This window comes from Cnephaeus nilssonii, assembly GCF_951640355.1.
Source record: "Cnephaeus nilssonii genome assembly, chromosome: 4".
Classification (NCBI taxonomy): domain Eukaryota; kingdom Metazoa; phylum Chordata; class Mammalia; order Chiroptera; family Vespertilionidae; genus Cnephaeus; species Cnephaeus nilssonii.
In genome coordinates, this window is record NC_137075.1 from 53,388,873 (window position 1) to 53,416,699 (window position 27,827).

Here is a 27,827-nt window from a genome sequence, read left to right on the forward strand (position 1 = left end):
CACCATGGCATAGAAAAAGCAGATCCTGTCTTTATGTAAAATGTTGATATTTTGTTCATTATGGGGTTTTTGACATTCATTTCAATTTTTTAAAATGTTGTATTACATTATTAATTTTGATTACTGCAGTAGGTAGGGATCCCTCAAAATTCATATCCACCCAGAACCTCAGAATGTGACTTTACTTGGCAATAGGGTCTTAGAAATGTAATTGGTGAAGATGAGGTCACAGTAGATTAGGGTTGGCCCTAAACCCACTGACTGTTGTGCATCTGGAGGAGGGAAATCTGGAGAAACAGACACAGAGCAGACACACAGGGAAATGTCATGTGAAGAAAGAGGCAGAGACTGGAACCAACAGTAACTGGGAGTCCCCAGAAGCCAGGACAGGGCAAGGAACCTGATTTGGGACTTCTAGGCTCCAGAACTGTGCGGGAATACATTTCAGTGGTTTTAAGCTACCCAGTTTGGGTACTTTGTATTGGTTAGCCCTAGCAAACTAATACAATTACAGACAATTTTGTGCCCCTTTAAACTCTGTACCCTAGAAGGATGCCTAACTAGCCCCATCTGGCCCTGCCCAGGCGGCTTCCTTGTGGGGGATGCGAGGGGGTACATCAGAGCAGCAAGAATTCACTAAAACCTAAGACTCAAAAAATAGATAAATAAATATAAATATAAAAAAGAAAACCTAAGACTCAACGTTAATAAAATCAACTTGCTTTGGGAAAAGTCAATTTCTTTTCTTTTCTTTTTTTTTTTTTTTTTTTACAGAGAGGAAGAGAGAGGGATAGAGAGTTAGAAACATCGATGAGAGAGAAACATCGATCAGCTGCCTCTTGCACACCCCCTACTGGGGATGTGCCCGCAACCAAGGTACATGCCCATGACCGGAATCAAACCTGGGACCCTTGAGTCCGCAGGCCGACACTCTATCCACTGAGCCAAACCGGTTTCGGCGAAAAGTCAATTTCTTAAATAGAGACTTGTCTTTAAAAAACATTTTATTACAATTAAAATTACAGAGAAGCAAATCAATTCATTTCAGTCAAAATAACTCATGTTTACATCATATTTATAAGACAAACTGTACAATAAAATATATAAATGTTTTCACATTTTGCACTTCAGTCATCATCTTCTTCCTCTTCATCACTGATCACATACTTCTTATGCTTCTTATTTGCTTTATCATCATCTTCTGCTTTTCTCTTTCCAGAAGGTTCACCTTCCTAAACAGACAAAAAAATTTTAAATCTAAATGTCAATAGAGATTATTTCTAGAAAGGTTTATCAAAGTAGCTCTGAGATGAATGACTATGAAAACTCAAAATTAAATAACTATTTTAAAAAGAACATTCACCAGGTGAATAAAAACGGTGGTCAGGGTCATAACCAGTTTCCAAATCTGCAAGTGCTAGAAGGCATTAAAAAACAACTACACCGAGTAATTACACATAAACTATGAAGACACAGACAGGTGAGGACTGGCCATGCCCCGCTGCCTTTCCATTGCTTTCATGTTTCCTCATGGGTCTTTCCCTTTCCCGGTTTCTCCTCCTACCCATTTTTCTACCTTTGAAGTAATTTAGGTTTTCTAAAGTTTTTGCTGGTTACAAAAATCAGGGAGGATAAGAAGCTGTATTCTTCTCTTCTATAACTTACACGCTGTTGGGGAGGAGAAGGTAGCACTTTCTGTTCTGTGTTATCCACTTTACCTGCTATTTTCTATAATACAACAACTTTACAAGGCAGCACGCATGAGTCCCACCGAACAGATGAGGAAACTGACCCCGAAATGTGAGATGACTTGCTCTAGGCCATATAAGTGGTAAAGGGTAGCCCCAAGATTCAGTAATCCAGTTCACTGTAATGTAGTCTCATGCCCTTTGCCCCACATTATCAAGGAATGCTCTGAGAGGTGGTAATGGTAGTTCTCTGGTATGGGACATTAGGGTCTGTAAACTCCCGTTTCTCACCAGCATACCCAGGCTCATGGTATTAAGGAGGAGTTTCACCTACAAATATTGGAGAGGGACCTAGATCAGGTATGACCCGTTCCTGATGCTCTCCCATTATAACCCACGCCAGGACTTAACCTGGAGTAATATGAGAAGACAGTGGCAGGAGTTGGGAAGTGCAGGCAGAAGTAAAATCTTTGTTGTCAGGAAAGGGTACAGGACGACCTAACAGAGTATTTGGGTGAGGAAGGTGGAGGGTAGAGCCTAAACAGACAGCTAAGATTTGTAATTGCCCAGCCTCGAAGAAGGCTACTTGATGGATCACATGTTAAAATATCCTTTCTGAGAATACGAGGAATAAAGAGAAATCCCACAGCACTTCTCAATTTTCACTCACAGTCTCTGCTTGCCAAGAAATAAAAGAGCATCTGCTCAAATAAGGATCCCCATTTGCCAACAGTTCAACACACTGTAAACACATCTTTAAGATGTTTCCTATGTAATTTACATTTGTTTTATATATGCTGCAGAGTGATTTAACAATTTCTGTCCAGTTATCTTCCATAGCATGCCACTTCCAACAAAGACTGAGAAATATTAAATGCTGTGATTAACAAATAATGCCAAGAATGAAATTCTGCTTCACATAAGAGCTTATAGAAGCTCAGTTCACAGAAGGCCCAAATGATTAAAATCATGGATAACAGAAACATACGGTATTTCCTGGGTGACAGAACAATTTTTTGAATAACCCTCCCACTGAAAATAACAATGATGGAAAAGTATAAACAAATCAATGAGACAGCAAGAAAATAAAGCATAATCAGAGGCCAAAAATGAAGTGAAAGCAGGAACCCACAGAGATAAGTAGAGCACTGACGCTATCCTCCTTGAAGACATTTACCAAGCTCTGCGAACTTGAGCGTTAGTTGTTATGGCGTGCAGGGTGCTGAGGACTAGAGACAAAGGTCAAGTGGAGCAGACTAATAGTACTACATCTTTAGTGTAATGTGAACCAGAAATAAGCCCAGGCCCATTTCTTTGAGGCAGGGGTCAGCAAACTTTTTTGGAAGGGGCCAAATAATAAATGTCTTGGCCTTTGTAAAACATACGGTTTCTGCTGTAACTACTCAACTCTGCCATTGTAACAGGAAAACATCTACAAATGACACACAAATAAGCATGGGCAGGTTCCAATCAAACCAGCCATATTAGGTAAGTGGGATGTAATTTTCCAGCCCCTGACTTAATGAATGAAAGAAAATGTTCTAATCTCAAGCATCAAATTGAATTAGCATATTAAAAAGAATTCTAGGAAAATTCAGAAATCATTCTTTCAGGTCATCTAAAAAGACCTTATTTCCAGAATATAATTTAAAGTGGGCCCAGGCAGCTGCTATCCAAGGCACTTGGCAAAGGAAAATATAAATCAATCCATCAATCTAGGCCTTTAAAATTTCTTAGTACCTGTACCTTTTAGTATGATTTTTTAAATTTATTTATTTATTTATTTTTTTTAAGAGAGAGGGGAAGGGAGAAAGATGAGAGATAGAAACATCAATGAGAGCATCAATCAGCTGCCTCCTGCACGCCCCGCACTGGAGATCGAGCCCACAACCCGGACATGTGCCCTGACCTGGTTCCTGGGTGGATGCTCAACCACTGAGCAACACCAGCTGGGCAGTGCCTGTACTCTTATAATTTGAAAAGGATACTGTTAGGAATATAAGTTAAGTCATGGCCAGTGTGGCTCAGTTGGTTGGAGCGTCATCCCATACCCCAAAAGGTCATGGGTTCAGTTCCTGGTCAGGGCACGTGCAGGAGAGAGCCATTGATGTTTTTCTCTCTCTCTCTGCCCCCCCCCCCCCCACCCCACTTTCCTCTCTCTCTAAGAATCAATGAGCACGTCCTTGGTGAGGATTAAAAAATAAACAAACAAATAAAGGTTATATAAAAAAAGAATATAACTTTGGAATGGTTTTTTTCAATAAATGTAAATGTATTGAATTACTCAATGTTATTTCAAGCAGTATTTCATTTAAACAAAAAGAAATCAGTTTTTTCTACCATCAGAATTATTTCTATAACTTAAAAAATATACTGAAAAGAAAAAGGGAAAAATAAATACACCCTCTGACCTCCCCACACTGAATGATTTCTAGTTCTCCAGTTGAGCCCTAGTATCTCAGGGCCTGTGTCTTCTCCCAGGCCTCTCCATCCACCAGGTACGCCCACCCTGACCGGTATGCCCTGCAAGCTAACACTCTCCTTAACACTCAGTGAAAGGTCTCCTTCTCTGAGCAGCCTTCCAACACCCATCCAAACCGGTCAGGCCCTCCCGTGGGACACTCCCTGTCCTGTGATTGCACTGGTCTCCCTGAGCTTCAGCGAAGTGTGGGGACCTCTGTGTGCTCCTGGGCTGTGAGCTTGTCTTCATTGCAGGAGCTGACTTGTAGGCACAGAGTAAACCCCTAAAATTGAATAAATTTGTTTTTACCTCATCACTGGTGAGTTTCTTTGCTTTGAGTAGTCTTTGGGCCTTATCTTCTTCTGATCCTTCATCGCTGTCTGACGAATAGATTCTGGCTCGTTCCTCTGAAAGCAAAGGAATAAGGTGTATGAGTGATTTCCAAAGACAGCTATCTATTCATTCTGATGAGTATCTTTAATTCCTTCTGCACATTTTCCCAGAGGACGCAGGTACTTTAAAATGTTCTGATTTAAAGATGTAAGTTTAGATATGTTGTAATGAAGCACTTACCCTTTCAAAATACAAGAATGGTTCACATGACCACTTTCAATATTAAAGAGGCTGTGTGCTAGGTGACTAACGAAACAGAAACCACTACTCTTCCAAATAAGCTATAAAGCCCGAGTTGTTCTTTCATGGAGAGTAATTAAATAATCCCAAAATGAGCTTTGAAGATAGAAGAGGTGGTTTCCTGATCCTGTAAAGACCTTTTGTTGCCAGGTAGACATTTCAAAAGGAGGTATAGATGAGAGGTCATCTCTGATGTCCCGCACAGGTGGACCTTGGGTGGGATAAGAGCAGCCTGCTTCAGACCAACCCTCTCGCCTCAGAACCCAAAGCCTTCCCCTTCTCCCCACTCCCTACCTATCTGACTATTGGATAGAACTGAACACTAATGAGCTGGTCTGATAGGTTTTAATTCTCTAGTGAATTGAATCTATCTATCTATATATATATAAAAGCCCAGCGACCAGAACGGCGGAACCAGAACGACCGGTGGCTATGACACACACTGCGGCAGCCAACCAGCCTGATCTGGGCCCCGATCAGCCCCCAACACCCTGAACGGGGCTGGGACTGGCTGCCCAACCACCTGGGGCCCCTCCCCCCGGCCTGCCCCATCCTCGATTGGCCCCCAACACCCCCATCGGGGGCAGGGCCGATCAGCCAACCTCCTGCATCCCTTCCCCACTGCCCCCGGCCGGGCCAGCTGGACCCCACCTGTGCACGAATTCGTGCACCAGGCCTCTAGTACTATATAACTCTCTCCCTAAAAGCAACCTCAATTTTTTGTGTTTATTTTGGTTTTCTGTGGTTATTTCCATAACTGATCTTTTTTCTGTGGGAAGTTAGCATTAACAAAAAAATAAAAGGTCCCTGTACTACAGGTCAGAACTAAATCAAAGGTAGGAAGGAAGGATCAAAGCGCACCAGGACAAACGCAATCACTGCGAGGAAGCGAGGGGTTTTATAGGACAGTCACAGAGGGGAGATCTAGCTGTTCTTAAAATGTATCACTTGACAGGGACAAACGAGGATGCGTGGTCACCCAAAGTACCCCTTACGTTGCACAGTCACTCCCAAAGCTCTAACAGCTAATTTGAAGGATTAAAGCCTCATTTTACAGATGTGGTACCCACTATTCAGATGTGAAGTCACTTGCTCAAAGCTGAGAAGTGATACAAGCAAGAACAGCAGTTTTAGGCAATATTTATTTAATACTTGTGATGTGCCAGGCATTGGGTGAAGTACTTTATATGTACCATATCCTTCAATTCTCAAAACAACCTCATGGTGTAAGTACTACTATTAATAGGTTGTTTTTTCATAATTAGGTAACAGAAGGGAGGTATTATAACTTTCCAGAAGTCATCCAACTAAAAAGTGGCAAAACGGAGATTAGAGCAAGCAGGATCCGGAGTCCAGGCCAAGTCTCTGACCTTCAGGTTCAGTCTGCTCTTCAGCAGGTCATCTTCCTACCAGCTGTGGGGACACCTGAGTGCAGTACTGTGACGGAGGCATTGCCTCCGGAGTCAAGTGACCCGGTTCAAGAACTCTTCACTTACCAACTATGTTCTGAGGATCAAACAGGATGCATGTAAAGTGATTGAGTGTTTGCCTGGGATTCAGCAGGTGCAGAATAGATGTTGACATTTTAAATTATTGGTATTTGTGAAAGAAGAAAATATGCAAAAAAGAACTTTGAAAGGAATCACTATGAATTTCTCTAAAAATGTAACTTCTTGATTCTCAATTAGTAATTTAAAGAAAGTTGAGGCCTGGCCGGCGTGGCTCAGTGGTTGAGTGTCGACCTACGAACCAGGAGGTCAGGGTTCGATTCCAAGTCAGGGCACATGCCTGGGTTGTGGGCTCGAACCCCAGTGGGGGACGTGCAGGAGGCAGCTGATCAATGATTCTCTCTCATTGATGTTTCTCTCTCTCTCTCCCTTTTTCTCTGAAATCAATGAAAATACATTTTTTTAAAAAAAGTTGAGAAAAGTTCCAAATAGAATTGGCAAACTTTCAAACCAGAAAAGCAGAAGCTGAGGGAGCAAAAGTCTGCAAGTGGGAGCTACAGCAGTTCCTACTCTGTCAGGCTCACCTGAAAGAATTCTGCACTGAGTAGTTCATTAAACCTTGAAGTCTATCAACCCTTAAAAATAAAATGTGCAGTGAACGGATATTCGGAGTATGCCCAATGCAAAGATAAATTTCTGAACCCTGAAATGAAGTTTCTGCACAAACTCACCTCGAATGCCCCCTTTGTATCGGTTCTTAATGGCAGCCAAGCTGATGGACTCCTCGCCTTCCTCCTCCTCATCGTATCGATCAGGTTCTAGGTAACTAGCACTCAGGCCCCGCTGGTGCTGCTTCTCTCTCATTCGGCGCTGCTGAGACTCCCTACGAATAGAAGCCCTTAAACGTTCTTCTTCTTTCTGTAAAGAAGCAAATAAACCACTCAACTCAAAAAAATGAGCTAGTTTAGTGCCCACTTGAAACTACCTTTACTATAAAGAACATGAAATGCCTAGCTCAGGTTAACACCTATTCCCCATGTCTTCAGAGTACAGATCTCTCCAAGCCACACCTGTTACCACACACAGTGATCGCCTTGTGTAGTTCTAAAGCGTGAAGGCCACACAAGGGTGAAGAGGCAGACAGCCCCTCACACCGTCCAATCAGAACTGGCACAGGCACAGCCTTGGGAGCCGCATGTCCCCTGTGCTGCCAGTCAGAGCCCAGAGAGCAGCGACCAGCTGAGCCATGTCATCATGCCCAGCGGATGCCTGAGGGAGGCCGTTTCTGTTCCCAAGAGACAGACACCTAACTGGCCTAGGCTCCACCAAACCACCACAGAGCCCAGATATTCCTGTCTGGGCCCCTCAGCTCCTGAGGACAGGATGAAAACGTGCAGGCAGGGGCCGGTCCCCGAGCCCCAAAGTAGAGCCTTCATCCCCTTCATCTGCCTGGCATCCCACATGTTGGGGTTCACAAGACACAGACAGGTATGAGAGGTCAGGGATGGTCTGGCATTTCTCTGAACTCCTCATTTAACTGTTCTATGTTACTGCATACAACTCTAATTCTATTGCTAGACTTTCTATGTAGCAAATTATTTCATTAAGTAGAATGTGGTTGTATAATCAGCAGGCCCTGGCCCATTGCTCAGTGGTTAGCGTGTTGGCCTGCAGACAGAGGAGTCCTGGGTTCAATTTCCGGCCAAGGGCTTGTACTTCGGTTGCAAGTTCAATCCCTGGCCTCAGTCAGCCATTGTTTGGCAAATGCTCAGGACATGAATCCAGGGGGTACATGTGAGAGGCAACCAGTTGATGTGTCTCTCTCACATTGATGTTTCTCTGTCTCTCTTTCCCCATTTCTTCCTTTTCACTTTCTCAAAAAATCAATGGGAAAAAAAAACATCCTCAGGTGAGGATTAACAACAAAACAAAACAAAACCAAAACAAAAAAACAAAATGATCACTGTCAGCAAGACGGGGATTAAGAACAAGCTAGCTGGGTTCCTTGTGCATGTCCATGGAAGCTGGGGACATAGAGGAGGGCTTGGGAGACTAATTTCTCAAAGCGATCCAGAAGGGTCTTCCAATAAATGCTGAGACTGGACTCTGCAGGTCCCTCCAGCTCCCTTGATGAGAAAAGGTGGGGAAATGAAGCAAGAAGTCAGACTTCAAAGCCAATGCCCCTGCATTCCACTGGGTTAGGCACTGTTACTGAATCTGGTTTACTGCCTCCATGAACAAAATAGGAGTAAAAAGCTAAGACTCAGGGCCACACCTTCAGCAGAGCCTGACAGTGGAGATACTAAGAAAGACGCTGAGGCAACCAGAGCCTCAGTGTGCCCTGCTGCAGAGGAATGAAATCCCATGAAGCAGGCAGGGCAATAGCTGGGACCTAGCAGGGGTCAGGGGAGACTGTACCGCGGTCTCTAGCTTCTCAAAGCAAGTGCTGCACGAAGGCCCATGGTGTCATACAAATACACACCACTCACTGTTGAATTTGTACCTAAGTGACAGCTGTGTCAACTTTGAAAACCTATAAGGTAGAATGTTACAAATGGCCCTTAAAAACCACATCTACTCTGCCCGATTCTCCTCTAGGCACTTTCTGTCCTACTTTTATTCTGGTTTAGACTAAATCTCTAAAACTTCCACTGATTTTTGTCATGGACTCTAAACCAGACACAGATGATTTCATCATGCTTGAAAGTATCTGCAGAAGTTCAGATCCTTTCAGTCACCAGGTCTGTTTTATGACTGCCATTCACCCATTGTTTGGAAAATGCCTAAGACACGAATCCAGCTCCCTGCTCATGCCAGCTGGAAGGAACAGAGGTGGGTCAACAAGAGGTGATTAATAAACATTTTGGGAAATGCTATTTTCAATATATCAAAAATCCCAGAATAAGCTTAGCAAACATACCTTAATCATCTCGGTGCGCTGGCACTCGGGATCTCGACCAGCCATCGGTAAGATTCTAATCTTCTGTGTCTTTGAACATCTATCCGCAAGTGACAGGGTCATCTTTCTGTGTGTGGCACTGTCTGTAGAGTGAGGTCTGCAGGAAATAAGCAAAAAAGTCTCAATATTTACCATATACATTTGTGAGCCAGTCATATCAACATCACAAAAACAAAAGGCCAGCGACCATTTCTTAGTCCCTAGAAAAAATAGGCAGGGACACTAAACTGAATATAGTGGGGTGGCAGATTTTTATCTTTCTTCATTCAACAGCTCACTGAAATATTCTTATCTCGCAGGCAAAGTAAAAAATGGAAAGCTGGGATAAAAAGGCTTTACAAAGACCGACCCCCCCCTACAGCAGTATGTGCACAGGCTCAGGCAGCACTGAGTACTAAGTGCCAGGCACGGTGGTTGTGTTTTACATGTTGTATGAATTCACTGTCGCAGCTACTCTATGAGAAATTATTACATTTTATATATTAGAAAACTGAAGCTAAGCAAGGCTGAGGAAACTGCATAAGGTCACACAAGGGGAAACAGGACTCAAATACAAGTTTATCTAATTCCAAAGCCTATACCCTTGACAATTACCCGTCTCAAAAAGCTGAGTCATAACCAAGATTATTGTGCCCTGCCCTAGCCGGTTTGGCTCAGTGGATCAAGTGTCGGCCTGCGAACTGAAGGGTCCCAGGTTCGATTCCAGAAAAGGGCACATGCCAAGGTTGCGGGCTCGATTCCCAGTCGGGGTGTGCAGGAGGCAGCCGAACAATGATTCTCTCTCATCATTGATGTTTCTCTCTCTCTCCCTTTCCCTTTCTCTCTGAAATCAATAAAAATATATGTATTTTTAAAAGATTATTGTGCCCTTTAAACATAAGCATTACCAGCAGGATGATCTGCTTAAAATCAAGGAAATAAAAAATAAAGTATTTTGTCGTAGTGTCTACACAGTCTAGGGAAGGGGAAATCCCTCAGCAGCTGACCTCAGTGTTCTCGGTTGCTCAGGGGGAAACAACCCTGAAGTGGCATTGGGTGCAGCAGTCGAAGGAACAGGATGACCCAGCCTTCACACCCACCAACTCATCACCTTTCCTGACTGCATGCACACTAACAACCTCTACTTATCAGTCTCCCAGATCCATTTACTAAAAAGAAGAGAGACAATGACTAGTAAGTATTGTAGGCCTCTTGGCAGTTACAGTAACCACTTGAACTAAAAATCTGGCATTCTGGTTTACATAACAGTCTCCTGTAAGTTTGGTTAGCATGACCTGGTTCCCTGTGAAACAACGATTTTTGGTGCACTAGACAAAACAGCCTTTGAACCCAGAGAGCTGACAACCAGATCTTGCTCTTTGAAAAACTCCACTGTGAGATTATGTCAATTGGAAGTCGGGCATTTGAACAATATCTATATTTCACTGCTTTACTGTAACAAATAGTCCATTGATAAGAATAGTTACCTGAATGTGAGTTTGGTTTTAAAGACGGCTTGTCCCTGCAGACCAGTACCTTGTCTTATAAAAAGATGGTTGTGATCGCCTTGCAGTGGAGCTTTGTAAACATCAAACACCTCATTGCCCAGATGCAGAGACATGCTGAAAAGAAGGAACCCTTCACATATTAAAAGCCATACAGATTTCATCCTACCATTTTACTTCCCTTAAAATGTGATTCAACTGCTTCTTTCTCTCCTTACACAGAACCCAGAAGAAAAGAGTAAAGCCAGGACGTGAAAAACAACCTACCTCAAAGTAAAACAGGCTGTGACATTTACTCAGCCTCTACTACCTTCCCAGTGAAAGGTCGTTTTTTTTAACTGCCCACTTACAGCAAGCAGGTGCAATGGGGGCGGAGTTTGTGTGTGTGTGTGTGTGGGTAAGCTGGTGTGCCTTTTCCAAACTACTATGCTGTACCCAAAGAGGAGGATCACATTTTCGGCCACCAGCTTGTATGACCCTCAACTACCTACTTCTGTTCAATGCCAGGGACTAAGCAATGGAAATCCTATGTAATAAAAGGCTAATATGCAAATCAACCTAACGGCAGAACAACCGGGTTGGTATGACACGCACTGACCACCAGGAGGCAGACGCTCAATGCAGGAGCTGCCCCCTGGTGGTCAGTGTGCTCCCACAGGGGAGTGTCGCTCAGCCAGAAGCCGGGCTCACGGCTGGCGAGTGCAGCAGCGGTGGCGGGAGCCTCTCCCACCTCCGCAGCAGCGCTAAGGACCCCTCGACTGCCGTTTTAGGCCCGCTCCCCCGAGGGCTCCCAGACTGCGAGAGGGCGCAGGCCAGACTAAGGGACCCCACCCCAAGTGCACCAATTTCGTGCACCGGGCCTCTAGTTCTTTAATAAGAGGTGGCCCAAAAATAAGGTCTTCTTCCAAAACTTGGTCCCTCCTAGCCACACTCTGGGTATTTATTTCAACACTCTTTGGGCATTTGTGCTCACCTTCCATCTGTCCACTTGACTATCCGAGCATTGCTTTCTTTAATTTCATTTCCTTCTTCATCCCGTCGTATCCTCCATCGTATAGTATTTTCTACCTGTTTTAAAATACAAGTGCCTTAGAACACTGTAGTTTATGCTTTTTTCCTCAAGAAACACGTAACTATAGAATAAGCATGCATAGCTAGTAACATAAAACATTAAAGCCCTCTTTTTTTTAATAACCTACAGATGTTGAACAAATTACCAACAAAAATACGCTTAAGTGGATTTCTGAGTTCCTAGTGCTGGAGTCACAGTGGGAACCGAGTGCCCGTGTCTGAGCAGACGCTAAAGCTGTGGTAGCCCTGGGAGGTGTGAAGACACAGTAAGAGCTACCAGGACAGGAGATAAGGCTTGAAGCCGTGTGAGGGGCAATTTAGAATTGCAAATCCCTACATAAAGCAGGATCTCTTACAGGACTAAAAACCCTGTAAATGTGGGACCAAAGCACATGCCTACTGGCCTAGGGAGATAAGGAGGCTCCCTGCTTACGGGTAAGAAAAAGGAAGCACCCTCTGAAAATTAAAACCCCAGCACTGAGCAGATTTATCGTCTATCTTTATCTTAATTACATGGAGGGGAAATACCAGGCAGTTCTGAAAAAACATTCAAGTTTCCTAAAATGAAAACCACTGTTAGTGCAATTAAAAACTCAGCGGGACTCCTAGGAAAATGCAATACACTAAATGCATGTCGTTTGTCACTGCTGCACCCTGGAAACCCACTAGAGGATGGTGAAGACTTAGAAAAGGGTACACTCCAGGATAAAGAGAATGTGAGTTAAGATGGCAGCAAGGAGAAGCCAACACTGAAAACTGACAGCTCTATGCCCACGCCCACAAATGCTTCCCTAGCCTATTCCCCTCCATCAACCCCAAAAGCAGCTGCTCCCATTTCCACTTAGAATTTCTAGGTCTCCACTCTGTTAGATGTGACTATCTTTGCAACTGGTTTCTAGTCGTTCCCTTCTAGATTTCCCCCTTTTCTTCTTTGTTCCTCATTAAATAAATAAGCAACCATGAGGCTGGCTGATTAAAGAACTCAAATAATATGTATGAATTATATATGATGCCATTCTGAAATTTGTTTCAAAATAGTCAGGGTACGATGGGGTGGGAATATAGATGTAACAAGATTGTCTAACTTGACAAACATTGAAGTGAGTGATGGGTACATGAGAGTTTCTAATAGTTTTCACTAGATCTGAATACATTTGAAATTTTCTTTTTTTTTTTTTTTCTAAGCAGATAATTGCTGCTAATGGTAATGGGGCCTTGAAAAGAAATTTTCTTAATAAAGGAAACAAAATAATCTATCACTATTCCTTCCTTCCCTCTCATACAAAATCAGTTAGCCACCTGTAAATATGCAAACACATCATTAACTGAGAAGCTATTTTGAAAAATGCTTTTATTATATAAGGTAATTCAAATAATAACAATAACAATGATGATGTCCTCTAAAGACAGATGTAACACCGAGATATGTACATAAACTATACCCAGTTTCTTGTTCATTAAAGAATTAATTACACCACCAAGTTCCTCTAAGAATAGTCAGCCTAGTCTCAAGAATATCATTCAGGAAACATGCCGAGGTTTTAAAAGACAGTAGTCTGTTATACACCAACATTTTGTACTCTAAGCACCAAGGTTTTAGAGGAAATATTTCTAAGCTTTGGTGCTTAAACCAGGGTCTGGTATACATGACCTGAAAATATAATAGATATATTGATGCATTCACTGATGCATCATGATATAAAGACGAAATGCAAAAATCAATAAAAAGTAAACAAGTAAGGAACTACCACATTAATTTATATAAATGATGGGAAAAATGAAAAGCAGTAGAATAATGCCAGAGGCACTAAAACAGGCATGAAAAACAGATATACATGTTCCAAGGAAAAATGTTAACAAATGAGCTATTGGGAGTTGGGAAGAGGCAGGAAAAGGACAGCAAGGAACAAAAAACACTCTAAGCACTACAGTTAAGCACTATAACTATTAATTCTGTTACTGGTACCTGTTTACCTCCATTTTCTTATTTGATTTGCATTTCCATTACAAGGGAGGAGTGGTGAAATTTCACTGAAAAGCTTTGGAAGGCCATGCATGTTGGATAGAAACAATTTTATATCAAAGTTCCTTAGATACTTGTGAATCTATCAGACTTGAAGGAATGGAATTGTTCTAAAAATTCACCCCCTTATTCTAAGCGGCTTCTTAGCATTCTAACACCAGGCACAATACCCACTGAAAAAGAAAGTATTTACAGGAAACCCTTCAGATTGAAGAATTTAAAATGCATAGCTCCCGTTTTAGTATGAGTGCAACTGCTTCTTGTTCTTTGGTACAACTCAGCTCTGAAGCATCTGCTTTATCTACATCCCCCTAATTAAAGGAAGATTACAGGCCCTCCTTGGATAGAGGTAACAAGACAGTACAAGGTATCAAAGGGAAGCATTAACAGGAACTTAGTACAATAAAAATCTCTCCTAAGAGCAATGAGAAGAATACAAAGAAAGTCATAAGGGGAAGTGTTAGGTATGATTAACGAATTCTCCTTTTGTATATGATTTGTTTATCCTAAATCAAAGAGCCTGAAGAATTTCCTCTTTATTTTTAAATTAATTTCAGAGAGAGGAAGGGAGAGGGAGAGAAAGAAACATCAATGATGAAAATCATCGATCGGCTTCCTCCTGTCCGCCCCCTACTAGAGATCAAGCCCGCAACTAGGACATGTGCCCTGACCAGGAATCAAACTGTAACCTCCTGGTTCAGGGGTTAATGCTCAACCATTGAGCCACACCAGCAGGGCTGAATAATAATTTCCTCTTGCAGGAAGTTGCTGCAACTTAACCCACAGTACATATGGAAATAGTTGTTTTAAAACACTAAACTATAGTACTACGTATTATGAAGGAAGTAGCTAATAATTATTTAAAAGCATCAAAAAAGTATAACAGCAAGAAAAGTGACACATTTATAAAGCAAAAGCTATATATTTTCTTCCTGAAAAAGAATCTGAGCCCTAGCTGGTTTGGCTCAGTGGATAGAGCATCTGCCTACGGACTAAAGGTCCCAGGTTCGATTCTGGTCAAGGGCACATGCCTCAATCCCCAGTAGGGAACGTGCAGAAGGCAGCCAATCAATTATTCTCTCTCATCATTGATGTTTCTAACTCTTTCTCCCTCTCCCTTCCTCTCTGAAATAAATAAAAAAAATTTTTTTTAAATCTGAAAAGGAATACAACTCATTTATTGATAAAACAGGAAATATAAAAATCATTTTCAAAAGCTCAAGTCTCAAGTTAGTGTCTCCAGGTTTTACTTTAATTAAAGAAAAAAAGAAAGGAGTAAGCATAGAAAGGTACCTTTAGTTTTAACCTGGTTCGACCTTCTTCATCCAACATTTCCTCATCTTCAAATTCATCTTCATAATATTGAGGATCAAAAGGCCTACAAATTGTTTTTTAAATAAGCTATTAATCATACTTTGTAAAGAATATTATCACTGTTTTATAATAACATACCTAACATACCACTATACTAAGAAATCCTAATATAATTAAAATTTATAATGATCAAATATCTTCATGTTCAACTTTTAGCAAGTATTCAAATTATTTCACTTTCTTAAAATTTGGTGTGGATATATGTTGCTGGAAATAAAGTCAAGCAAGGCTAAATATTCAAAATATTCTTTATTCTTATATAAGTCTTCAGGGACTAGGCTGTATGTGCTCTAGTTTTCCTTATCATTTTGCCTGGGGAGAAAAGTTTAAATTGCATAAGAACTTGCATGTTATTAGTAAGTAATACCCACAAACACTAATTAACTGTCAAAAACCATTAGGTTTTCTACATCTGCAATGGCTGCTACAGTGGACATTTGCCATTTCTCTAGCAAATTTCACTACTTTCAATTTCAGCGTTTATAGAGCTATACTAGCCAAAAACACCCAAAGCTTATGTTATCTATTAATTACTATGAAACTGCTAAAAATAATTATGAGCATTAACAGTCTCCTTTATTGATATTATAGTCTATACTTTTTCTGTCACAAAATATGCTTGATTTATTTCTTCAGAGATCTATGACCAGTCTTCCATTTTGTGATTAGTCAACTCATGTAAAATAAGAAAAATATCAACATTCCACATATTTCTATCCAACATCTAGGAATACTTTTAACTGCTCCCCTTACCTGGGCTCTACACTGAGAAAGTTGGGCAGCTTAACAAAATACAAGTCATTTCCTAAATCAGTGTTTACTTTGGGTATTTCTACTTCTATTCTGGTCTCAGGAATTGGTTCCTCCTCCTGTTGATCCTGAGGCAATCCATTTTCATCCTAGTAAAAAAAAAAGCATAGAATTTTAGTTTTATGGGATCTTAGAAATGGTCTAGCTCAACTTCCACACTTTAATTACTTAGTAGGCAAGAAGCCTACTGAGACACCAACGTTAGGGCTAAAGCAGCCCTCAATCCCCATTCCTACCCACTCAGCCCCCCAAAAACCTCATGGGAAACAAGATCAGTTTAGAAGCATCAATATAAGAAAATATGTTTTGTAATTAATCTTCTACATACTCACCAACAGAAGTGTGAAACTAATCAACACTTCAATATGAAGTCACTCTATTAATTAAGATCAGAGATTACTAACACAGCACACATACACTTCTTGGCATGGACAAGAAAAACATTTAAATCAATGGTCCTAGCAGTATAGTCTCTCACAACATGGCACCAACCTCATGCTGGGCAGTTCTTTCTTTCTTTCCTTTTACCTAGTTTCCCCTAAGTAACATCTTGCAAAACTATAGCACAATATCACAACCAGGAGAATGACCCTAATAGAGTCAGATCACTTCCATACCACAAAGACCCACATTGCCCTTTTACAGACACACCCACTTCGTTCTTGTCCTCATCCCTCCTTAATCTCAAACAACCATTAATTCCTTCTCCATTTCTATAATTTTTGTCATTTCAAGAATGTTACATAAGTGGAATCACACAGTATGTAACCATTTTTCTTTTCATTCAGCATTATTTCCCTGGAACTTCATCCAACCTTCTGCAAGTATTAACAATTCAATATTTTTTATTGCCGAGTAGTATCCCAGCATATGGATGTGCCAGGGCAGTTACTTCTACTCCCACTTAAAACCAAGAGTTCCCTGTCTGGCTGGCATGGTTCAGTGATTGCGCATCAACCTATGAACCAGGAGGTCAGGGTTCGATTCCCAGTCAGGATACATGCCCGGGTTGCGGGCTCGATCCCCAGTGTGGGGCATGCAGAAGGCTGGCAATCAATGATTCTCTCTCATCACTGATGTTTCTATCTTTCAAGAAAGTCATCTGTTCATTGTATTTTCATACCATAATTCAGTTATCAACTTCCTCTTCTTGGTGTAAGAGAGACCCTTAGCCTCAGAAACTTTTTACTTAGCCTTGAATAAAGGCCCAGTGCACACTGGTAATTTTACTTACAATAGGCTGTCCTGGAGTAGGTGGTTTATCTTCTCCATCACTCCCTGAAGATATGTCATCTGCACCACCAAAGAGATCCATGGTTCCACTGTTATCTTGAATAAAGGAGGAAAAGTGTGCAGTATTAATATCCATAACAAAGATTCCTCAAAGCTATTACTTCAACATATTGCCAAGGTGTCTGGACCACACCAGGAAACCACCCAAGCACTATTCTGAGCCTGGCTCTCGAAGATCTGACCAGGGTGTCTATGGAGAGGGAAGGGGGCAACTCCAGTGAAAGGCACTTCTTTCACCCTTCATTTATTGCATCCTGTTCTACTTGCCTTTAAACCCAGGAGCCCAGATATCCTCCTATAGTCTATATATTCAAATTTGGGGCTTAAATAGCCCATTCCAGCCTATTCTCTCCATAGTCTCTCAAATTTTAAAATTATAGGTCCATGTCTACCCAGACCCTCCTCCTCATAAGCAGAACTTCACCTAGATATAGGCAAAACAACAATAATAATCTGTAATAAACCAATAAATCAAGGTGGGGCAGTAGAAGGGATGAAGAAAAAGATAGGAAGGTGGTCAGAAAGTGGACTGTTTGAAATCGAGATCATAAGAAGTGTTATAGCCCTGGCAAGTATGGTTCAGTTGGCTGGGCATCGTCCTGTGCACCAGTTCAATTCCTGGTCAGGGCACATACCCAGGTTGCAGGTTCAATCCCTGGTCAGGGTGTATAGGGAGACAACTGATCAATTAATGTTTCTCTCTCACATCGATGTTTCACTCTCTCCCTCTCCCTTCCTCTCTCTAAAGTCAATAAAAACATTTAAAAAAGAGAAGTGTTATAATTACTGATAATTACATAGTCTAGGATAAAACTGTGAGTTACTGAGACAAAGTGGAAGACAGATTACTGAAAAAGGAGAGGCAACCTATTAGAATGGCCTAAATCCAGCACAATGACAACAACTAATGCTGGCAAAATGTGAAGCAACAGGAACACTCATTTACTGGTGGGAATGCAAAATGATGCAGTCACTTTGGAAGAGAGTTTGTGGTTTCTTACAGAACTAAACATACTCTTACCAAATGCTCTGGCAATTGTGCTCTTTGGTATTTTTACTTAAAGAAGCTGCAAACTTATGTCCACACAAAAACCTGCACACACATACCAGTATTTACAGCAGCTTTACTCATAATTGCCAAAACTTAGAAGCAACCAAGATGTCTTTCAGTAGGCAAATGGATAAACTAGTACTTCCAAACAATGAAATATTATTCAGCGCTAAAAAAAAAAAAAAAAAAAAAGAGCTATCAAGTCACGGAAAGGTGTAGAGGAAACTTAAAAGCACATCACTAAGTGAAAGAAGTCAATCTGAAAATGCTACACACTATATGATCCCAACTATATATTCTGGAAAAAGGAAAACTATGGAGACAGTGACAGATCAGTGACTGTCAGGGGTTAGTAGGGAGGAAGGGATGAATATGCAGAGCAAAAAGGATTTGTAGAGCAGTAAAATTACTCTATGTGATACTCTAATGATGGACACATGTCATTATACATTTGTCCAAACCCACAGAATATACACTACCATTCTGTGGGTTTGGACAAACTGTAAAATGTGGGTGATTATAAGGTGTGAATGTAGGTTCACCCATGTTAACAAATGTATCTTCTGGTGGGGAATGTTGATAATGGGGAAGGCTATGCATGTATGAGGGCAGTGAGTATACGGGCAATTTCTATATATTCCCCTTTCTATATAAGCCTTAAATTGGTCTAAAAAAATTAAGTCTTAATAATAATAAAAACAAAAAAAGAGGTGGAGATAAGGAAGGTTAGGGTACTAAAAAGTTCATCTATATAATAAAAATCACCAAACTACAACCCACCCACCAACACTCTGTTTCTTCTTGATTCATTTTCTCCTTAGTTCTTATCACTATCCAACACACTATATATTTAATTTATTTACTCAGTCTCCCTACCCTACCCTGACCCCTCCAGATTGTGAGCTCTACAAGAGAGAGGTCTTTATCTGTTTTGATCATTGCTATATTCCCAGTGCCCAGAACAGTACTGAAACACAGGAAATTCTCAATAATTATGAACAAAATAAAAGAATGAATGAATAATTCTACCAACAACCCTATAAGATGGTTAGCATCATCTCCCTTTTACAGAAAACTGAAGTGTGGTAATTAATTTGAACAAAATCATATATTTGGAAAGTAGAGCTACCAAGACTCTAACTTGGGTCATCTAATTTCAAAATCTATGCATATAACCAGTAGTTAGTTATAGATCCAAAGAGCATGCTGTTCTTGTTCTGTCCAGCGCTCCTTTTCTAATTGATGCTCTAAATGTTTGCTTTACCGGGTGAGCCTGGGTCCCGGGTCCGGATGAGGCCGCGGGCCCCTGGATCCGGGTGAGCCTGGGTCCCGGGTCCGGGTGAGGCCGCGGGCCCCTGGATCCGGGTGAGCCTGGGTCCCGGGTCCGGGTGAGGCCGCGGGCCCCTGGATCCGGGTGAGCCTGGGTCCCGGGTCCGGGTGAGGCCGCGGGCCCCTGGATCCGGGTGAGCCTGGGTCCCGGGTCCGGGTGAGGCCGCGGGCCCCTGGATCCGGGTGAGCCTGGGTCCCGGGTCCGGGTGAGGCCGCGGGCCCCTGGATCCGGGTGAGCCTGGGTCCCGGGTCCGGGTGAAGCCGTGCCCCCCCTGGGTCCGGCCGAGACCAAACCAGAGGGAGTCGGACCTGCATTATCACCATTTGTCCACCATCCAGAGCTGAGGGGTCAGTGCCGACATGTACTCATAAGGAACTGGTGGACATTGATATTGGGTCTCAAAAGAACTGTTGGTCCAGAAAGAAACTCACTACAGACTGATTTTTTGCCTGTCAGCATAACTATTATTGCCCGTCGCACATTCAATTCTTATAAGTACATCTCTAGTGACACATGATTTCGCTCATCTAGGGGAAATGATGAACAACATGGACTGATGAACAAGAACAGAACCAGAAACAAGGAGGCACCGATTGGACTATCGGGCCTCAGAGGGAGGATAGGGGAGGGTGGGGGGAGAAGGGAGAGATCAACCAAAGGTCTTGTGTGCATGCATAAGAGCCTAACCAATGGTTAAGTTCAACAGGGGGTTGGGGCATCCATGGGGAGGGGTGTGGGATGGGAATGGGGGGATGAGGACAAATATGTGACACCTTAATCAATAAAGAAATTAAAAAAATAAATAAATAAATAAAAATAAAATAAATGTTTGCTTTAGTTATGTTACTTATAATCATTTATATAAGCTATTTAACATTAATGAATAATTACCATTCAGCAGAATATTAGTTGTGTGTAATCAAAATTGTTTGCTATAGTTTTTATACTAACATCTTTATTGCATAATAATTTGCCTTTTGAAACACAGTCATCCATAGAGATGAATGGGTAGATCTTTTATCCTTACAACAAATCTACCTTATATAATACTGGGTTTTCATGAACTCTTCATCTAATCCATAGCTCAAAGAACCAGGTTCTTCATTTGATATTAACCTGCTAAGAACTTAAGAACACGCTGTCCTGGAACTGTCATCAAACTGAAGAATGAACACGGCTGCCTCTGCCTGAACCAGAGCCTCAGCCCCTAACAACAGATTCACTCTAATTATAAATGAAGAGGTTCTTCAAGTGATATAGCATAAACAGTTCCTCATATCTGTACAATTTCCCTGTGTACACTAAGCGTATCTACATTCTTTCTGGGGGTCTTGCAGTCTGGGGTAAACACGCCCAGGGTTGGGCGTGTACTATAGTTAAATGCAAAAAGGGGAATGGAAATCAACATATTAAAAAAAAGTAATTGAAGTACCTTTTGGTACCTCTGTGTCACTATCCGCTTCTGAATCAGATGCAATTGCATTCTTGCGTTTCATTCGCAAAACTTCATCTTCACTATCACTGCCTCGTGCAGATTCTGTAAGAGTAAAATTAGAGGTTCTGCATAATCACAGTCATATTTCATAGATTTGAATTTTGTGTTTTAAAAGCAACATTGAGGATAAACATTGTAAGGGTACACCCAAACAACCGAAAGCTATTCAGTATTGACTAAGAAGGTACTATTGATACATGAAACAATTTGGATGAATCTCAAATGCATTATGCTAATTGCAAGAAGCCTAAGTGAAAGAAAGAAGTCTACATACCATATGATTCCATTTAAATGATAGCAATCTCAAAAAGACAAAACTTTAGTGACAAAACAGACCAGTAGCTGTCAGGGGTCAGAGGCGAGGAAAGAATGTGTTTACAAAAGGGATAATATGAAGGAATCTTTTAGGGTGACAAAACTGTTCTGTATCTTGACTCTGGTGGTGGTGGTTACACAAATCTATACATGCGTTAACATTGAAAGAACTGTACATACATATACAAAAATCAACTTACTGTAGTTAATTAAAAATTAAAGGTAATAAACATTGGTTTCTGTAAGCAGAAAAACTTGGTAAAATGAGAAAAGTAGTACTGAAACTTATGATTAAATTTATCTGTAACTCGTTAGAGAAAAATATTGGAATGGAAGAGATGAACACATCACTTATCTGGATGGTATAATTGTTTACCTAATTGTAAATTTCAAGAAAATCAACTGAACCACTGTAGAAGCTAGTTAATCAAGCAGAATGACCAGCTAGCTACAAGATTCCCTACTATGACTCTAGTCTTAGGTTAGTCTTCTATTATTTGAGAAGTAGAACATGAGCCTCGATGATTTTGATAATAGTAAAAATAACTCTACCTAGAACTAGTTACTATAGTCTATATAGGCCTATATCCATCTCTGGAAATCTTCTGACCTCTTTTTCTAAATAATGCCAAAATGTGTTCTTGAAAACTACCCTGTGAGGTATGTATTATAGGAGAAAAACGCCTCCCCCGATGTTTAAGCTAAGGCAATAGGACTAATATGTAGTTATAATCAATCACCTACAAAAATGAAACAATCCAGATATGACTTCTGGAAGACTTTTAACCTAATCAAGGTGAATTTTAGTAATACAAAAAATAAATAAATAAGATCGCTACATTTAAAAAGTATTCTATAAGAAGAATGTGTTAACTTGAGCAGAATAGTGCAAACAACTATTATAAAAGGGGTCCAGAGCCAAAGGTCACCTGTATGTTTCCAGTATTCTTTAGGGAATGAGTGTTCTGACATAAGCACATCTCCCTAGGGTCAGAAAGCATGCTTCAAGCTCTCATAGTTCAAGGAGATCATCCAGCTGTTTTTCCATTTTCTGGATGTTATGTTCTCCAGGCAACTTCCTGATTATTATAAACTGGTATCCAACGTAGATTTCCCCAAGGGAAGAATACAATGATAAGAGAAATCATTGATCCTCTTGAAACAATTTCGCAATTTAATTTGCTTGTGAATTTAATTAGTTAGAGTAAACTTGGAACCTGATTATCTCTGGATGATCAAATTTTGGATTTAAAAACCTGAGCCAGAACATGTTGTTCACACCTCAGTATAGCTACGCTATGGGGATGTTTCAATGGTATTGTTTTTTTCCCACCAAGCAAATCTATTCTCACCTGAGGCAGGTTCTTCGGTTACCCACAGACATGGAACCACCTCTATTCATTTTATAACTACTCTCACACCATACATCCTTCTCTAAGACTGTCCTCTTTAAATTTTTTTCTTCCTGACATAGCATCAATTAACAAATGGAAGGGGGATAGAAATAATGCAAAGATTAGGAAAATTTATAAAAAGCACAATGTATAAAATTAGAAAAGGCTGAAAAGGGACAGGAGAGAAAAAAATAGGGTACTAAAGATGACACTGCGAAAAGAATAAATGGGATGTACCTGTATCGAATGCTTCTACTAACCCATTTTGACTCTCATAAATGAATTACCTGATTTATGGTCCTGTTCTTCTTCATCATCTGAATGCCTGCGTTCTTCGTCTGAGGCCTGTGGCCTTTCATCATCAGAATTTTGCATTTTCTCCTCATCAGACATCTGTGGCCGTTCATCATCATCGGAATTCTGTTTCTCATCATCATTATCAGAAGCTGCTGGCTGTTCATCATCAGAATTAACCTTCTCCTCCTCAGAGAGTTGTCTCTCATCATCTGAAAGCTGAGGCCTGTCCTCATCATCTGTGTTCTGCATTTTCTCATCATCGTCAGAATTCTGCAACTTATCTTCATCAGATCCTTGTGCCCTCTCCTCATCATCAGAATTTTGTATCTTTTCATCATCCGACTGGTCGCTTTTATCTTCTCTGTCCCATTTTTCATCATCCGAATGTGCTTTTTCAGAACCTTCTGCTTCTGAGTGATGGCACCCTCCATCTGATCCATGACCTTCATCTTCATCATCATTATGAGCTTCTGATCCACTATGCTGATCGACATCTGAAGGGTCATTGTCTTCTCGGTCAGAATGCTCAGAAGGTTCTGACCTATTGTCTGATCTTTCAGAGTGATTATCACTCCCACTCTGATGAGAAGCTCCCTCATCTTCACTGTCATCTCCAAACAGTTCTTTATTACTTGGTTTTCCTGAATCACCTCTTTCATCCTGATCACTTTCACTTCCAGAGGCATTACTGCCAGATGCTGCATTCTCTTGATCAGAATCCGAGTCTGATCCAGAATCAGAATCTATGGAATCATATAAACACTGGGTGATGTCAGCAAAAAGAAAGGCAGAGTAAGGAACATCAAAAGCCCATCACGACATAAAAGTAATGAAAACACTTGTTAAAAACTGTTAGTATCAATTTTCTTGGTACTCTGGAAACTAATCAAAAGTTGCAGCAACCAGGAGAATCCTTAACAAAAAAATCCAGCTGGCCCTAGCCGGTTTTGCTCAGTATTAGAGCACTGGCCCGTGGACTGAAAGATCCTGGGTTTGATTCCGGCCCAGGGCACGTATTTCAGTTGAAGGCTTGATCCCTGGCTCTAGTCAGGGCGAGTGTGGGAAGTAACCAATCAATGTGTCTCTCTCACATCAATGTTTCTCTCTCTGTGTCTCTCCCTCTCCCTTCCACTCTCCCTAAAAATCAATGGAAAAATATCCTTGGGTGAGGATTAACAAGAGAAAAACCAGCTGAATTTTTAGAGAGAAAACAGAACATTGTGGTGTTTTTTACACCTGCTACTCCCCACCCACCACTCTCTGCCAGCTACTCCCGAGATCACTTGAAGGTAACAGCCTGAATTTCTGGCACACACACCACTACTGGAAGGAGCAGAAGTGACCTCATTCAAAGAGAATCATGGTAGTTAGTTTTGATGCCTAGCAAATCACTCAAGGACTGGCTCAAAGGGCTTGACTTTACTAGTATCTCACCTAACATGGAACTTTCTCAGTGTCGAGGCAGCTACTTGGGAGTGTTTGTTAAAAACAAACCAAAAAGCTTCGTAGGAAAGGCTGGGGAATGACATAATATGGGGAGTAAGAGCTTTTAAAAGTTCCCGCCTGTTCCTAGAGATCAGGAAGAACACATGCTTAGGGCTGTGCACATGCTCAGGAAAGAACTGAGAAAGCCCTAAGTTCTCACTGTTGGCTGACCTCAGGCTCCACACAAGCAGAAAATAAAGGCAAGGACAGGCTGTAAATTGCCTGTTTGAATGTTGAAAGCATGCCCCAACATATACGCAGAGCTGATCTGTAAAGACTGAAGGCTTCTTCCTTTTTTTTTTTGGGGGGGGGGGGTGAGGGGTGGGGTGGGGTGGAGATTCTAGGCATTTAAGGAAATCTCTGTCCAATCACTAGCTGACCACTAAGATAATGGGACACATATTTCATTGGCCACACACAACAAAGACTGCAGACAACCCAATCTAAAAATGAACAAAAAACTTGAATAGACTTTACAAAATTAGTTCAAAAGACTAAACAATAATTACTGTGACAAATAGCAACAACAAATCCTAGGGAGGTGGAAGAATGTGTTTTCATGAGTTGTCACATCATATAATATTCAAAGAGCCTAATTATCAACAAAAAATTATAAAGCATGCAAAAAGACAAAAAAGTACGTGGCCCATACGTACAAAAAAAAAATGTTACAAACTGTCTTTGAAGAAGCCCAGACAATGAAAATATCTTGCCAAATAAAAAGTATCAATAAAACCCAGCCGGTAAGGCTCAATGGTTGAGTGTCGAACTATGAACTGGGAGGGTACGGTTCGATTCCCAGTCAGGTTACATGCCCAGGTTGTGGGCTCGGTCCCCAGCGCAGGGTTGTGACAGGCAGCCGATCAATGATTCTCTCTCATCATTGATGTTTCTATCTCTCTCTCCCCCTGCCTTTCTTTCTGAAATCAGTAAAAATATATTAAAAACCAAAAAAAAAAAAAAAATCAATAAAAAGACAGATATTATTTAAAAAACAACATAGACACATGATTTCGCTCATCTAGGGGAAATGATGAACAACATGGACTGATGAACAAGAACAGAACCAGAAACAAGGAGGCATCGATCGGACTATCGGGCCTCAGAGGGAGGATAGGGGAGGGTGGGGGGAGAAGGGAGAGATCAACCAAAGGTCTTGTGTGCATGCATAAGAGCCTAACCAATGGTTAAGTTCAACAGGGGGTTGGGGCATCCATGGGGAGGAGTGTGGGATGGGAATGGGGGGATGAGGACAAATATGTGACACCTTAATCAATAAAGAAATTTAAAAAAAAACAACAACATAGAAATTCTGAAGTTGAAAAGTATGTTAACTGAAATGAAAATTTCACTAAAGGGCTACAGAGCAATGTGAGCAGGAAGAGGAAAAAAATCAGCAAATTTGAAGACAAGTTCATTAAGATTATCCTGTGTAAGGAACAGAAAAAGAAAGAAAAACGAAGAAAAATAAATCTAAAAGACTTGTGGGATACCATCAAATGTACCAACATATACACAATGGGAGTCCCAGAAAAAGAAAGATCAAAAGGAATATTTGAAGAAATAATGATCGAAAACTTCCCAAATTTGGTAAAAAACAAACAACCATCAACCTACATATCCAAAAAGCTCAATGAATGCCAAACAGCATAAAGTTAAAGAGAACACCTAGACACATCATTTTCAAACTGTGATGACAAAGACAGAGAAAGCATCCCCCCCAGAAAGCCGAAAAAGTGAAGCAACTTGTCCCACTCAAGGGATTCTCAATAAGAATAACAGCTTTTTCTCAACAGAAAGCATGGGAACCAGAAAGCAGATTCAAAGTGCTGAAAGAAAAAGACTGTCAACCAAGAATAATATATACAGCAAAACTATGCTTCAAAAATGGAGGACATATGAGTAACAAAAGAAAAAAATACCTCGGACTTCCTCAAAATAAAAAACTGTTGTGCAGTTTTCACATTATCAAAAAAGTGAAAAAACTGCCCTAGCAAAGGTAGCGGCATATATAGGGCTCTCTATATAGGTAATATATAGGACTATATTTCCAGACTCATCTTCCTGATGAGAACCTCCTGGAAGATTTCTAAAAATGTGAATAAATGGATGGGAGTTCGAGGGGGGAAAAACACACACACACACACAACCACAATAATGCACTTTGCTTAGGAAAAAATGTAGATAACGTTACTTGGAGCTTGGAGGGTTGCAAGAATTCTGAACTTGGTCTTGAGCCCCTTCTCACTTCAAATACGGTAACTCCTAATCGTCTTTCAAACTCAAATATCCAGAGTCCTTGTGCCAGAAATACTTCCATGCGTCATACACATTCATTCATTCACTCATTCATTTTATCAACAAATCCTACATCTCTCCTCTGCACACACACACCCCATATGCCCCACAATCTACTACCAGAGACCCAAGAAACCCCAGCTTCTGCCCCGGCTCTCAGAGCACACGTTCTCTCTCGGGCGCTACGCCGACGAGTAGCCCTTTGCGGGTGTCCCTCCCAGCCTCCCCAACCCACCCATCCCCAGCTCCCCCTCTCACCACGGTCTGTCTGGTTTCATTCAAGAGGGCACCAGCAGTCCCTCTGTAAATTCGCCCACCCATCCCTCCGGTTCCCGAACACCTAATTTCCATCCGTTCACCAACAGCCCTTCCTCTGCGCGAACCTGTGCGGAAAGGTCGGAGCAGGACCCCAAGGGTTCGTGCCGCCACCCCGGCCCCGCGCCCCTTCCGCCCCACACGCTCCCAAGGCGCCGCATGCTCCGTGAACTCCAAGAATCTCGAGGCGCACACTCGACGTGCGTCCCTCCGCTCCCGCCCGCTGGGGGGAGGCTGGCACCGCGGAGGGAGGCTGGCACCGCCCGGAGCGCAGGGGGCGCTGAGGCAGGAGCGGAGGCAATGCGACCACGGGCACGTAGCGTCGCGGCGTTCGCAGACCCGGAACAGGGCTGCGGTCTGGACCTGGCCGCAGACGGGCCCGCCACGCGCCCCTCCCGCGGAGCCCAGTCAACCCCACCTTTACGCTCCGCATCGCTGTCGGCGTCGCTCCCGAAAAGGTCCTCCATATCCGCCATTGCCGCGGCACATCTGCCGTTGCCTCGGCTGCGGACTGCTCCGCGATTTCTTTACGGCACTGAAACCTACGGGACGCGACAGTGTCGCAAAGACTCGCTGCCAGGCTCCTTTCCTGCAGTGACCTAG

General features: G+C 41.7%; 1 protein-coding gene across 1 annotated transcript; it reads right to left on the reverse strand.

Moving 5' to 3' along the window:
* Window positions 1-994: 994 nt before the first annotated feature.
* LEO1 (LEO1 homolog, Paf1/RNA polymerase II complex component) lies at window positions 995-27,827 on the reverse strand. The gene is made up of 12 exons (XM_079769616.1): window positions 27,643-27,827; window positions 23,117-23,869; window positions 21,058-21,162; window positions 17,186-17,280; window positions 15,895-16,040; window positions 15,061-15,145; window positions 11,647-11,741; window positions 10,656-10,790; window positions 9,151-9,286; window positions 6,962-7,148; window positions 4,459-4,556; window positions 995-1,232 (listed from the first exon to the last, which is right to left on the reverse strand). The coding sequence occupies exons 1-12, from the start codon at window positions 27,698-27,700 to the stop codon at window positions 1,128-1,130; spliced, it is 1,998 nt and encodes a 665-aa protein (XP_079625742.1). The 5' UTR covers window positions 27,701-27,827; the 3' UTR covers window positions 995-1,127.